Raw genomic sequence first — 14,264 nt, 5'->3', positions numbered from 1 at the left:
CAGCAAGAAAATAATATATTTATTTATAATTTATAATAATTATAAAAGTATTTCTTTGCTTTTTATAGTTTTCAAGTTTTCCAACTTTTCATGGATGATTTTTCAGCTGCAGCTTCAACATTGTGTTAGAAATGGTGTTTTCTTAAAATAAGAATACCAATATTTTTTTAGTTTAACACATGTCAATCAGGGAGAAGATCTGGCCAAAACAAGATTATTTAAATACAGCTTATTTTTACTAATGGTTAAACTAAAGGTTAAACAGACCATTAAAGGGTTAAAAGTGCCACATGTTTTGTTAAACTCTCTTGAGTTTTGCTTCAAATTAATTCTGCCAAAATTCAGTGGTTTTAGGTTGTTGGGATATATCTATGACTTGAATGTACTACCCAAAGAAAAAAATGGGACAGTATAGAAAATGCAAATAAAATAGATGTAGATAAAGTAGCAGTGTTTCTTACAATTATATTGACTCTTATTTAGTCTTAGATGAACCCAAAATATTTCATGTTTTTTCTGGTCAACTTTATTTCAGTTCTTAACATAGACATACATGCATTTTAAGCCTACAACACATTCTAAAAAATGGAACAGGGCAATTTAGGGCTAATAATAAGGTAAAAAAAAAAAAAACTAAATAATGATGTGATTTCAAACAGGTGATGTCAACAGCTGATTATAATCATGAATTGGCACAAATCATGTTCAGATGGAAGTAAGAAAATAGGTTAATTGTTAAGGTGGTTTACAGGCTCAAAAGAACAATCTTCATACTTTTACTCAAGTAATATTCTAAAAGGTGACTTTTACTTCTATCAAAGTAAATTTCTGGTAAGATACTTGTACTTGTACTCAAGTATGGCCTTCAGGTACTTTATACACCACTGGTTCCAATTCTTTGTTTAACGGTAGCCTGATATTGACCCTGATATTTGTATAATCGTTTGTTTGTTTGAAACACTTTCATTATTTTTCTTAAAGACATTCACATGTGACTACAGTGGTCCATCTTCAGCAGTCACTACTCCTGCAAACCTCTACAAAAACACATAGGCTGCATCCGAAATCGCATACTTCCATACTGAACAGTACGCGAAAGCAGTACGGGAGAGTGGGTAGTGTGTCCGAATACGTATTGCGCAAAAAGTCCCCGGATGACCTACTGCACTGGCAGCCATTTTTGAGTATGCAAACAATGCACACTTGCTGTCCGATAATCTATCCCATAATTCAACTGGAGCTGCAAAGGCATTCGTAGCAAAGAAGAAAGATGGTGGAAAGCGAAGTAAGACAAACATTAAAAATGTTATGATTAAGTTAAACCCTGCATAACGTTATGAGTAGCTTTGTGGAGACTGACAGAATTAATTTTATCTGATTAAAAAAAAAAACTGTGGCAGAGTGATGTCATGCATCACGTGACGTTGGTAAGATGGCATACTTAGTATAACTTAGTAAGTTGCGTGCATACTGCACACTTGTGTACTGAAAGAGCCTACTGCTTTTATTTTATTTAAGTATTTTTTTGCAGAGATTTCCCTCAGAAAATGGCTGTGGCTTTATCAGAAAACCCAGCATCCGTGATTCACTCCCTCAACCTATCCCACAACACTTTTGACAATCAAGGTATGACTTTATCTGTCTATGCTGTGTCTGTAGATTTGGTTTGTCATTTAATGGCTTTTTTTATTTCTTCTTTATTGTTTTGTAATTAACTCCTTACTGTCTTAAAATTGTGTAATTCATTTTGCTTGTCAGTGGTTGTGTGTGCTCTGTAGTTTTTGTTTCTTTTGTATACTTAAGTCCCAATGTCTGTCAGATGCCCTGTCACTTTGCAACATGACCCGTTCAAAATGTGTGAATAATTATGTCATTGCATGTGGTTTTTGTGTATGTATGTGTGAGCATGCATAGTTTGTGGTCTGTCTAAATCTTAGGTCACATCAACCTATTGTACTAAGCCAGATAAATGCATTTCAGCTAAATTAGCCACAATCTGAAACATGTAATTTGCCTAGATTGCAATGTTGATTGTGTTTAATTAAAAGACGACTAAACAATAGAAAAAAATTATTAGCAAAAATACTAGACCCAAGAAGTATAAAAATATCTGAGGAGACATATGTTATACTGTAGAATAATCTCAACATTTGTAAAATAAGCTTTGTGCTGTTCTAAGTGTTTAGTGCAAAGTCTCCACTGTGCTTATAGAGTGCAGCATTTTGGGGGAAATGACTGTTGGCAGTTTTTGCTGGCTTTAATGGCACTGAATGTTCTGTCAGAGGGAAGTGTTTGGAAGATTTGATGTCCAGAATGAGAGGGATCAGCTGTTATTTAGTCATCACATTTTATCAACCTGCTGCTATAAATGTGAAGCATTGACAGACTTCCAGTAATGTTTTCTTTAATCCAAATTTCTTCAGTTGTCTGTAAATACTGTTCAGCCCTGTTTTTCCAACGTGAAAAGGTAATTGCCCCCTATAACCAGTTAACGAATTTTAATTGACAATTGGGTTCTATTCTACTAGCCACACCCAGTCATGTTTACTGACAGATCTGTTGAATCTAAACCTCACTTAAATAGAACTTACAGTGGGGCCAAAAAGTATTTAGTCAGCCACTGATTGTGCAAGTTCTTCTACTTAGAAAGATGAGAGAGGTCTGTAATTTTCATCATAGGTACACTTCAACTATGAGAGACAAAATGAGAAAAAAAAATCCAGGAAATCACATTGTAGGATTTTTAAAGAATTTATTTGTAAATTATGGTGGAAAATAAGTATTTGGTCACCCACAAACAAGCAAGATTTAGCCGCTCAGGTGGCGCAGCGGTAAAAAGAAACGCGCTGCAACCAGGGCTGGATTCTGAGAAGCGTCGTATCGAATCCAGCCTTGCTTTACCAGTTCGAAGCTGAGTGGCTATATGAGCAACGATTGGCCGGTTGCTCATGTGGGGGGTGGGGCAAAGAACCGAATGTGGGTCTCTCTCTGTCAGAATGCGATTGCGTTCTCTGCCGGCTGATTGGAGGCGCTTACACAGAGATGGGAGGGGGTGCCCTTAGGGTGTGTCTCTCCGCATGCAACGCTAGGTGACGCCAAACTCGTCAATGTGTGGGTGGCAAAGATGCATCTGGCTGCTGCTCGTGTTTCAGAGGGGATACGGGTTAGCTTCAATCACCTCCGTCAGGGCAGGGTTCGGCATAGACAGAGAGGAAGCACGATGCTAATTGAACAATTGGATGCGCTAAAAAGGGGAGAAAAAGGGGTAAAAAAAAAAATAAATAAAAAAAAACCAGCAAGATTTCTGGCTCTCACAGACCTGTAACTTCTTCTTTAAGAAGCTCTTCTGTCCTCCACTCGTTACCTGTATTAATGGCACCTGTTTGACCTCGTTATCTGTATAAAAGACACCTGTCCACAGCCTCAAACAGTCAGACTCCAAACTCAACCATGGCCAAGACCAAAGAGCTGTCGAAGGACACCAGGAAGAAAATTGTAGACCTGCACCAGGCTGGGAAGAGTGAATCTACAATAGGCAAGCAGGTTGGTGTGAATAAATCAACTGTGGGAGCAATTGTAAGAAAATGGAAGACATACAAGACCATTGATAATCTCCCTCGATCTGGGGCCCCACGCAAGATCTCATCCCGTGGGGTCAAAATGATCATGAGAACGGTGAGCAAAAATCCCAGAACTACACGGAGGGACCTGATGAATGACCTGCAGAGAGCTGGGACCAAAGTAACAAAGGCTACCATCAGTAACACACTACGCCGAGAGGGACTCAAATCCTGCAGTGCCAGGCGTGTCCCCCTGCTTAAGCCAGTACATGTCCAGGAATAATAAAAATGCTTCACATTCTTAAATGGTGGTAATAGTTTAATGGTTTGGGGATGCTTTGCTTCCACAGGTCCTGAAGACAATTTGTGGTCTTTATTTTTCAGTTGTCTAAATGAAGCTGAAATCTTACCCCAGTGCATCAGACCACTGGTATACATGTGTTCACATTAACATGTATTTGTATTTTTGCGTGTGTGTTATATGTTGATTTCTGCTTTTGTTTTTGCAGCTGTGTCAAATCTCATCCAGCAGGTGTATCGTCTCAGCAAAGGGCTTTGCCTGCTCAATCTCTCCAAGACCACACTCTCCTCTAAGGGTATGTGGGACACTATTGCTTAAGTCATTGCTTCTTAAACTTTTTTTGGTAAGAGCTACCACTTTTAATTATTGTAAAATCTTTATGTACCAAGCCGTAGCCTAGTGGTTAAGGTACTGGACTAGTAACCAGAAGGTCGCTGGTTCAAGCCCCACCCCTGCCAGGTTGCTGCTGCTGGGCCCTTGAGCAAGGCCCTTAACCCTCAATTGCTCAGACTGTATACTGTAACTATAATGTAAGTCGCTTTGGATAAAGGCGTCTGCTAAATGTAAATGTAAATGTACCATCAATTCTAGACACTCTGGACACAATGCTTTCTAGTACTAGCAGTGCTGTCTACCTCAACATGTTAATCATCCTCATTCTCAAGTAGAGCATGTGATTCATCAGAGCAGGCAATATTATTGTTGGAGAAAATTATTTTTAGTGGTTAAGGTCTCAGAAAGATGTCCTTGAGCTTGGAAAATGTGCTATATAAAATAAAATGATTGTTATTATTTTTATTATTAAGAAGAAAAGCAAACGGCTTTATCTCAGTCTGAAGAAAAATGCACTTGTGTTACATGGGAAGAAAAGGGAAGCCAAGGGAGGAAAATGTTGTGCTGAAATAGCCTTGTTTGATGAGGCATTCTCTTTGAGGCTGTGGCACACTGCCGTTGAAGCAGCTTCCAGATCTGTCCAAATAAGGCATGAAAGTGCTTTCCTGTATTGTGCTTAAGTATTTAAATGTAAAACTAATGTGGATGTTCATTAAAAAAGTTGTAATTTAAAAACAGCACAGTAACAGGATATAGCAGGATGTTCTGGAGAAACACTATACATAAGGTTGCTAGGAGTCGACATTGACTTAATGGCTCGTAATTGTTTTTATGAGAATGGAATTAGACCTGTACATTTAATGCTTGCAACACATTCTTAAAAAGTGGAGAGATTAGTATTTAGTACTAAATTACATCATCTTTCCTTTTAACAACACTTAATAATTGTTTGGGAAATAAAACTCTCTAAATACTATCATTACTACTACTATTACTACTACTACTAGTCAACTTTATTTATATATATTTACAATAGACATTGTCTCAAAGCAACTTTACAAAATCCAGGACCAACAGATACAAAAACCCCTGTTGAGCAAGCCGAGGGCAACTGTGGCAAGGAAAAACTCCCTGAAAATTACAGGAAGAAACCTTGAGAGGAACCAGACTCAGCAGGGCCCATCCTTCTTGGGTGGTCTGGAGGATACTTTAAATAAATACACGATTTACACAAAGCATACAAACACAGAATTAAATGATCTAAAAGTTATAACTGGTAATAAATAGATAAATAAATAATAATAGAGTTGTTAATCGCTCTAGTCTTCAATAATACTACTCATAATAATAATAAGAGTTATAATTTTACTAATGGGGACCAGTTCAACGCACTAGCACACCAGAGCTACCAGGGCGCGTACACGAACAAAGATTGGCTTAGTGTTCTGGGAGGGTGTCTGAGGGGATTCCTCATATCAGGCGCAATTACCACCTCTGCTGGCTGATTAATGGAAAATGTGATCAGGGTGTGTCTCTCTGTACACAAAGCTGATTCACATATGAACTCGCCTCATGCAGGTAAAAAGATGCAGTCGGTACTGCACACAGGTTGGAGGGGGCGTGTGTCAGTTGCGGCTCCTCAGTCAGAAGTGGAGGTCAACATCAGTAGAGGGGAAGCATAATGCAATCAGGGTAGTTGGCGCAACTAGATTGGAAATTATGGGGAAAGATCCCAAAAAAATTATAAAGACAGCAAATTACCAAAAATTTAACTAATATTAGTGTAGTAAAACTCCATGGTGACCAATGAGATACATACAAAGAGATTTAGTTTAAATAACAATAAGCAAAAAAAGCTAAATAACAATAAGCAGAGAGCCTAAAATTCTAAAGAGCCTAAAATACAGATAAACACCAAACAATCTAGCCCAGTCAGAATATTATTACAGGAATCTGTTCACTAGCAAGACCATTTTACCCAATTCACCATGCCAAGACGAAAGATACGCAAGTTTTTTATTTATTTTTGACATGTGTCCTTGGATCAAAAAGGCCCAGCTGGAGTCTGCTTTGTTTGGGAATCTTACGACTTTCATAAAGTTTCAGCAGGAGATTCAGAGGTTACATGTCTCTCTTTCATCTGACATTGGATACTGATTAAGATCAATGATAGATCAGTCAGAAGTTCAAAGTTTCTTTAACATCAGAAGTTACAGATTCAGTGCAGAACTCAACAGATTCGAAACTTAGCTCACAAAACAGTCTAAAAAACCCCATTTCCCAAAAAGTTGGGATGTTTTGTTAAGTTTTGGTATATTTTTAAAAAAGTTGGGAAAGACGCTGTAAAGGTGTATAGAATTTTCAAGTTACAGCGTTCCACAATAAACAGGTGAATGGTAACAGGTGGAGGAATTATGATTGGGTATAAGAGCAGGATTCTTTACAAGCAGTAATGGTTTGTGGCTCAGCACATTGTGGCAAACTTGAAGAAGAGAATTGCCAATCAGTTCAAAAAGAACATTTATTTATGCAAGATTGCAAATATTTCAGTATTTCACCATCTACCATTCATAATATTGTGATCTCAGTTTATATAGAGCAAAGCCAGAAACCACCGCATGTGAAACCATCATGCTACTGTGATAAATATAGCCACATGGGCTTTGGAGTACTTCAGAAAATCATTGTCACTTAACTGTGTCTGTGTCATTGTCTGCTGCTGCATCAAGTAATGCAACCTGAAACTGTATTACACAAAAAGAAAGTACATTAATTCTACGCAGAAACACCTCTGAGTTCTGTGAACCCAAGCTCATCTCAGATTGTCTGGAAGACAGTGGAAACATGTGCTGTAGTCAGTTAAGTCCACAATTCTGCTTGTTTTTGGCAAAAATAGACGTTGAGTTCTCTGTGCCAAGGATAAAAAAGACCATCCAGACTGTTATCAGTGAAAAGTGCAAAACCAATATTTGTCATGGTATAGGGTGCCTCAGTGTTCATGGCATGGGTGACTTGCATATGTATAAAGGTACCATTGACAGAGGTATATATTAGGATTTTAGAGAGACACTGGACTAGGAAGTCCATGATTACTTCAGCAAGATGATTCCCGGCCTTATTCTGTTTGTCCTTCAACACTGTGTCTTTGTGTGTGCCTGACTGTCTTCTAATAAAAATGTATGGTGCAGCATGGTGAGAAAAATGGACAAAAATGAAGGCATTATAAATCAAACCATTATAGTTTTTCTGAGTTGCTAAAACACATTTCCAGAAATTTCCTCTCCTTTTCTCAAAACAGTAAACACAAAACCCAAAATGTAAGCTACTTTCACAAGACCTCTGACCTGTCTTGCAAAATCAAACCATCAATTCAAAACTATCTTATCTTTGCTTAAAACCAAACACTGCCATCAAAATACACACAAATCCAGCAGTTATTACACACTACATAAAACAATACAAAACACTGAGCTTTTATCATAGCAAAACCAAACATCTTTATTCAGGAATTCTGGAAATCTTTTTGTATACATAAAACATATTTACTGATGTGTTTATATATTTATATACTAGAGAACCAACAAAGAAATACAGTATATGAACGGCAATATATTTATTTATTGTATATACAGTTTGCAAAGTCAATCATTTATTCTGTCTCAGGATCATGTCTCTGGACTCAGTCAGGCCACAGGACTTCATCTACAGTACATCACAGGAAATATTCTCCCTATCTAGTCAACGGAAAAAAAAATCCTTTTGAATGCCGAATCCAGGCTTGAATAGAATCCACTCTAATGTCACCACATGCTGCGTCCATTGACTGGAGTAGATTTTCCTTGGTACGCTGAGAAGAATTCCTCAAATGGGTTTAGAAAGAGAGAGTATAGTGGAAGGCTTAGATTTATGAAACAGAGGTTATTGATAAACCACTCACATATGTTTTGACAACGGTGAAAGCTCACATTGTCCCAAACAACAACGTACACAGGATGCTTTCTCAGCTCAGGACCCCCCTGCTCAAGTCCAAGCCTTGCGTCTTGTAGACCATCTAGAAATGTTAGATGTTCTGTGTTGTAGGGCCCTAATGTAACATGGCGATGCAGAACCCCATTGCTGTTGATGGCCGCACATACATTTTACATTTTCAGCATTTAGCAGACGCTTTAATCCAAAGCAACTTACAGTATACAGTCTAAGCAACTGAGGGTTAAGGGCCTTGCTCAAGGGCCCAACAGTGGCAACCTGGCAGTGGTGGGGTTTGAACCTGCAACCTTCTGCTTACTAGTCCAGTACCTTAACCGCTAGGCTACATGGTCACATTGCCACCACGATGGACAGGCATTTCTATAATTGCATGTTGACCAGTTATGTTGAGACCTCTTCTCCACCTCTTTGTGAGACTAAATCCAGCTTTGTCCAAATATAAACATTCATGGGGCCTCTCCATGGGTTTTAGTTTAAATGTGACACATCTTGACAGACCTCATGTCGTTGTATACATGCGCTGCTTTACACAGAATACAGTATTTGATATGACTGCTCTTGTTCTTGGTCATCCTTATCTTCATCCTTGCCCACCACCTCTGACACGCTGTCCTCTTCTTCTTCTATTGTTGCCCTCCATTTCTAAAGTCACAATACAGCTCAGAAATGCCACATGCATTTGAACTGACCTTGTTCACCTACTATTTTTAACCTTTTTTTCTGATTTGACACATTTGTGCACAGTTTTTACCTGTAGTGTGTTAACAATGACAATAGTGTGTTTGTTGTGTTTAATCTTTGTGGCATGTGTGTGCCATTTTGCATCAAAGTGCACTACAATGAGAAATGTGTGTTAGTCAGTGAGAATGTGTTTAGAGTTTTGCAAAAAGGTTGAACTGGGTATGAAACGGTGTCAAACTAGGAGAAAATGGTTTAAGGTTTTGTGAAAAGAGTGATTCATTCAATAGACAAGTTTTGGCAGTTGACAGTTGTGTTACAAGAATGGGATTGAGTGTTTTAGTGATTGAGAAAAACTGTAAAATGTTTTATTACTACAACCCCAAATCAGAAAAAGTTGGGACGGCATGGAAAATATAAATAATAAAAAGTTTCTTACATTGACTTTGACTTTTAGTTTTAGTTTGGCTCAACTTCATTTCATTTATTAATAAACATCCATTCCTGCATTTCAGGTCTGCAACACATTCCAAAAAAAAGTTGGGACAGTAAAGCATTTACTACTTTGTAATGTTGCTAATACACGTTTCCACTGTGTGATGGTCCATCCTAGATGCTTCCGAGCCCAGAGAAGCCGATGCCGCTACTGGACATGGTTAACAATGGTTCTTTTTTGCACAGTAAAGTTTTAAGTTGCATTTGTGCATGTAACTCCGTATTGTAGAGCTTGACAAAGGTTTGCCAAAGTAATCTCTTGCCCATGTAGTTATATCAGCTATTGTTGAGTGGTGGTTCTTGATGCAGTGCCATCTGAGGGATCGAAGATCACGGGCGTTCAGCTTAAGCTTGCGCTCTTGGCCTTTACGCACTGAAATTCCTCCCGATTCCTTGAATTGTTGAATGATATTATGCACTGTAGAAGGAGAAATATGCAAATCCATTCCAATCTTTCTTTGAGGTACATTGTTTTTAAACATTTCAATCATTTTCTCACACATTTGTTGACAAACTGGAGATCCTCTGATCATCTTTGCTCATCAAAGACTCTGCCTTTCCTGAATGCTGCTTTTGTACCAAACCGTGTTTACAATCACCTGTTGACATCACCTGTTTAAAATCGCATAATTATTTAGTTTTTTCACCTCATTTCTAGCCCTAAATTGCCCCCATCCCAACTTTTTTTGGAATGTGTTGCAGGCCTGCAATGCAGGAATAAAGATTTATTAATAAATGAAATGAAGTTGAGCAGACGAAACATGAAATATCTTGGGTTCATCCTGTCTGCAATCAAATAAAATAAATGTAAGGAACACTGCAATTTTATTTTATTTGCATTTTCCATACTGTCCCAACTTTTTCTGATTTGGGGTTGTAAAAAAGTGAGGGAACACAGGGGTAAGCATTTTTGAAGTGTGTTGCAGGTGTCAGTATCTAAATGTGTTTATAGAAGTGTTTATATTTATAAGATACTTTGATGTTGATTAGTAAAATCATTGGAAATCTTTTCCAAATGCTACCACTTGGAGACAACTGTATTTAATTTAATATATGTTTAGATTCTTAACCAGATGTGTTGTACATTTATGAAACTCACTTTTGAGCATGTTATTACCAAACCTACAACATGGCCTAGTTGTTGGTCTTCTTGTAGCTTTTAGAAAAAACTTTAATCAAAAACTACAACCATAAGTCAGGAAATTACCACACGTATAACACTCTTAATTAACAGGGATGCATTGATAGCTAAGTATTGTCCATTTCACAGGTATGAAGAATGCAGGATGTTCAGTAGGATTTTATGTCCCTCTGTGCTTATGTCCATAACTTCTGAAGAAGTGATTCAAAACTTAAGCCGATAAATGCTCTACTACTTACTAACATTTGCAGTTCGAAGTATTGAACCCCTTATCAACTTAAAAGATATTTTGATAATTTGTATATAATTCAATGAAAATATGCAAGATAGTCTCAGTAAACAGAGAATGAATATTTATTGATATGTACAAGCAATTTTAATAACATAGGCTGACATAATTTTGAGTTCAAATTTTGTACAATTTATACAGTTTTAAATGTCAAATGTCCATGTGTTATTTGACCCCCAGCCTCAGTAGTTGGTGGAATATACTTATGTGTCAATAATCTCTAATATGCGATTTCAGTAAGTGCTAACAAGCTTCTGACACCTGCCGTGTGGAATCTGTGACCATTCTTTTCATGCAAAAGCTTCCTGCTCATTAAAGTGTGATGGCTTCTGTGCTGCAATTTCTTTCTTTAAATTCCACATTTCTAAGGGCTTTAAATCTAAAGATTGAGAAGGCCACTTAAGACACAAAGACAAAAAAAGACTCCGTCATGATACCCAAAAAGTGCCCGAAAAAGATAGAAATCTCACAGAAAGAGATAAAAGTGTCCTGGCTTCATATACCACCAAAAATCAGACAGCTGACATCATAGTTTCAAGAGAAAAGCAGGTTGCCAACAGAAAAGCTGGCAAATATGTGAAGAAGAAACCGAAACACAATAGAAACATGAATGAAATGTCAATTATTTGCACTTCCATGCTCTATCTGCCTGCCATATTTGGGAATGCAGAAGGACATGATTCCGTAACTCAGCCATGCCGCCGATCACCACAGCAGGGAGGTAGTTACACTGTTACTCCAAAATACTATATAACTATTTTCTTAGTTTGTGTGCAATATCATTCAACTAAAACGAGACATTACTGAAAGCTAAAGTTATTTTTTCAGAAAATGTGTGGGTTGAAAATGTCTGATTGCAATTGTAGATGAAGGGAGGTACTGACAGTCAATCCTCTTTTGGAGTTACAGAAATGGTTAATGTGATGTATGCCCTTCAGTAATCCATGGTGAAAAAAGTTTCACTAGTTTCTTTTGGGACTTGGTATGCCTGGGTTGCTGGGGTGTTAAGTTAAAAGTAAACAAAATGCTAATTAACATAATCCCAACTTCCCAAAATTGTATACATTTGCACATATTGGTATCTGCACTAGTAGATATGTACATGAGAACTGCCTTGGTCCTATAAAGATGCATCACAAATGCATACAAATATTTGTTGTTAAATATAATATAAAGAATTATAGTAATCTAACTACTAAATATTATTGTTTTATAAATGAAATAAACCGATTATTTCTATTGGCTTAGTATATTTAAAGCTGTAGTGCCGTACCACAAATACTCCAGAAAAAGAACAAAAAACGTACTTGACTTATCTTTTTTTTTTTTAGGTGTGGGATCTTTGTCTCAGGCTCTGTGCTCCAGTAATGACTACTTGAACTCTCTTTTGCATCTTGACCTAAGCAAGAACCCAGGGATTCTTTCTGGCGAGGATGCTACGGTTAGTCATTTTGTAACAACAAGGTTTGTCGATCACAGATCACTCTGATTGACGATTACCAAGTTAAGTACATGCTATCTCACACACACACACCATTTCTATTCTGCATTCTAAAGCTTTAACCTGCTTTCAACATATATCTAGCATAGAAACCGATAACATAACTTGAAGTTCTACATTTTTGCTTTTAAGCAATTTATTTCAATACACGTGGATTCCTTTTCATCCATGCCTTTTCTCGCTACATTTTTCACATCTGACATCTTAGTGCTGCTCGTGCTTTGACTAGGTGCTGGTGTAACAAAAAATTTAAACCGTAATTTCAACAAAACAAGGAAAGTATGTGAAATGTGTGTAGAGATCAAATGAGTTTATAAAACAGCTTTCTCTTTTGATTCAGTTTAAAACAATTTTTATTTTTTCACCTTATTCACTTACTTGGCCAGTCTATTTAAATTTTAAATAAACATAATTAATTACCCATTAATCTACAGCTAATCGCCCATAATAAGCAACTGATACGTTTTTTATTATTATTTTAATGTTTAACAATCTCAAAAGCTTAAATCTCATACTGAGTGATGATGCAGACCTGGTTCTATAAGAACCTGTAATTTCCAGTTCATTGTTGGGACAATGTCCATGTCCACAAAGAGCTGTCATTGGATCTTCACAAAACATTGTGGCAAGGCATGGATTAGGGCTAGTATATAAAAATGATCAAGGCTTTAAGTTTCCCGGACCACAAGTGGCCTCAATATTTTTGAAACGTATCAAACTTTTTTGGCACAATTTTGAGAAACATGAGAAGAAAAACAATTACTGGTCTAATGACATGAAAATCTAACTCTAAGCCCTGCACATCCAATTCCACAGCAGCAGGAAAAGAAAGACTGCTGACAATCGAGAGATTGATGAATGCGGCCAAATACAGAAACATCTTTAAAGGAAACCTTCTTCGGAGCACAGTTAAACTTAGACTGGTGTGATATTTTACCTTACAACATTTTTATTGTAGTGCTGTCTAAAGTGCACATAGATTTCTCTAAAATTCTGCTAAATTGTTTCACAACCTAATGCAATCTGGAATGTAAAATATGTAACATCTATTACTGGACATTTTTAAAGCCTTACTGCCCCATCTGTTTTAGATTATTTGTTAAACATTTATAACATAGTATAAAATTGGCCTTGTTCTAATTTTTTTTTAATCGTGTTGCAGACATCAATTTTAAAATGGAATTATGTATATTAAATGAAATGTGTATATTAAATAAATTCATTTTAGTTTCATCAACAGCTTTCATCCTGTTCAGGCTCACAACAGGTTTGCTTGGGTGCATGGCAGGACTACTCTGGACAGGGTGCCAATTGCACTGCTAAGATTTTAACTAGGATCTCAGCTGTGTTGTGCTAGTATAACTGACCACTGTGCCACCCTAGGATATATGAAATAATAAACCACAATAAAAATATTAATAATAAACCTTATTTTCAGAAAACTAAAATCTGTAATTTGTTAATTTACTCGGACGTTTATTTAACAAAAAATACATTTTTAACATCGTTTTACACTTTTGCTTACATTCATGACAAGACAGGTAGTTACAGGATACACATGATTCATCAATTAAAGTTTAATGTCGAATACCATCACAAGCAGTTTTGTGTTACTGGTTTACCTAGCCTATATGTCTTTGGACTGTGGGAAGTAACTGGAGCTTCCAGGAGAAAACCACTTAGATGCAGGGACAACAGGCAAACTCCACACAGAAAGGACCCAGACTGCTCTATCTGGGAATCAAACCCAGGACCTTCTTGCTGTGAGGCAACAGTGCTACCCAGTTTGCTATTGTTTCTCTGTTTGGGAATTGAAGATACTAATTGTTGCCGTTTTGCAAGTGGAATTTTTACGTATTCTGGCTGTATAGAAGACTTTCAGGTTCTCAACAATCTGTGGTCGCGTTGTCTGATTCACCTCCTTATGATTCACCATACATTTTCAGTAGCAGACAGATCTGCATTGCAGGCAGGCAAGT

The 14,264-nt window shown here is 37.1% G+C and overlaps 1 protein-coding gene across 1 annotated transcript in view; it reads left to right on the top strand.

Annotated features, from left to right (window-relative positions):
• Nucleotides 1-14,264, top strand: part of carmil3 (capping protein regulator and myosin 1 linker 3) — a 122,127-nt gene that overhangs the window by 67,772 nt on the left and 40,091 nt on the right. The window contains exons 11-13 of the mRNA XM_062993936.1: nucleotides 1,532-1,626; nucleotides 4,070-4,156; nucleotides 12,116-12,225. Coding sequence (XP_062850006.1) covers nucleotides 1,532-1,626; nucleotides 4,070-4,156; nucleotides 12,116-12,225 — 292 coding nt within the window. The remainder of the gene's footprint in view (nucleotides 1-1,531; nucleotides 1,627-4,069; nucleotides 4,157-12,115; nucleotides 12,226-14,264) is intronic.

Source organism: Trichomycterus rosablanca, chromosome 4, assembly GCF_030014385.1.
Source record: "Trichomycterus rosablanca isolate fTriRos1 chromosome 4, fTriRos1.hap1, whole genome shotgun sequence".
NCBI lineage: Eukaryota > Metazoa > Chordata > Actinopteri > Siluriformes > Trichomycteridae > Trichomycterus > Trichomycterus rosablanca.
This window is presented reverse-complemented; position numbering and strand designations above follow the sequence as displayed.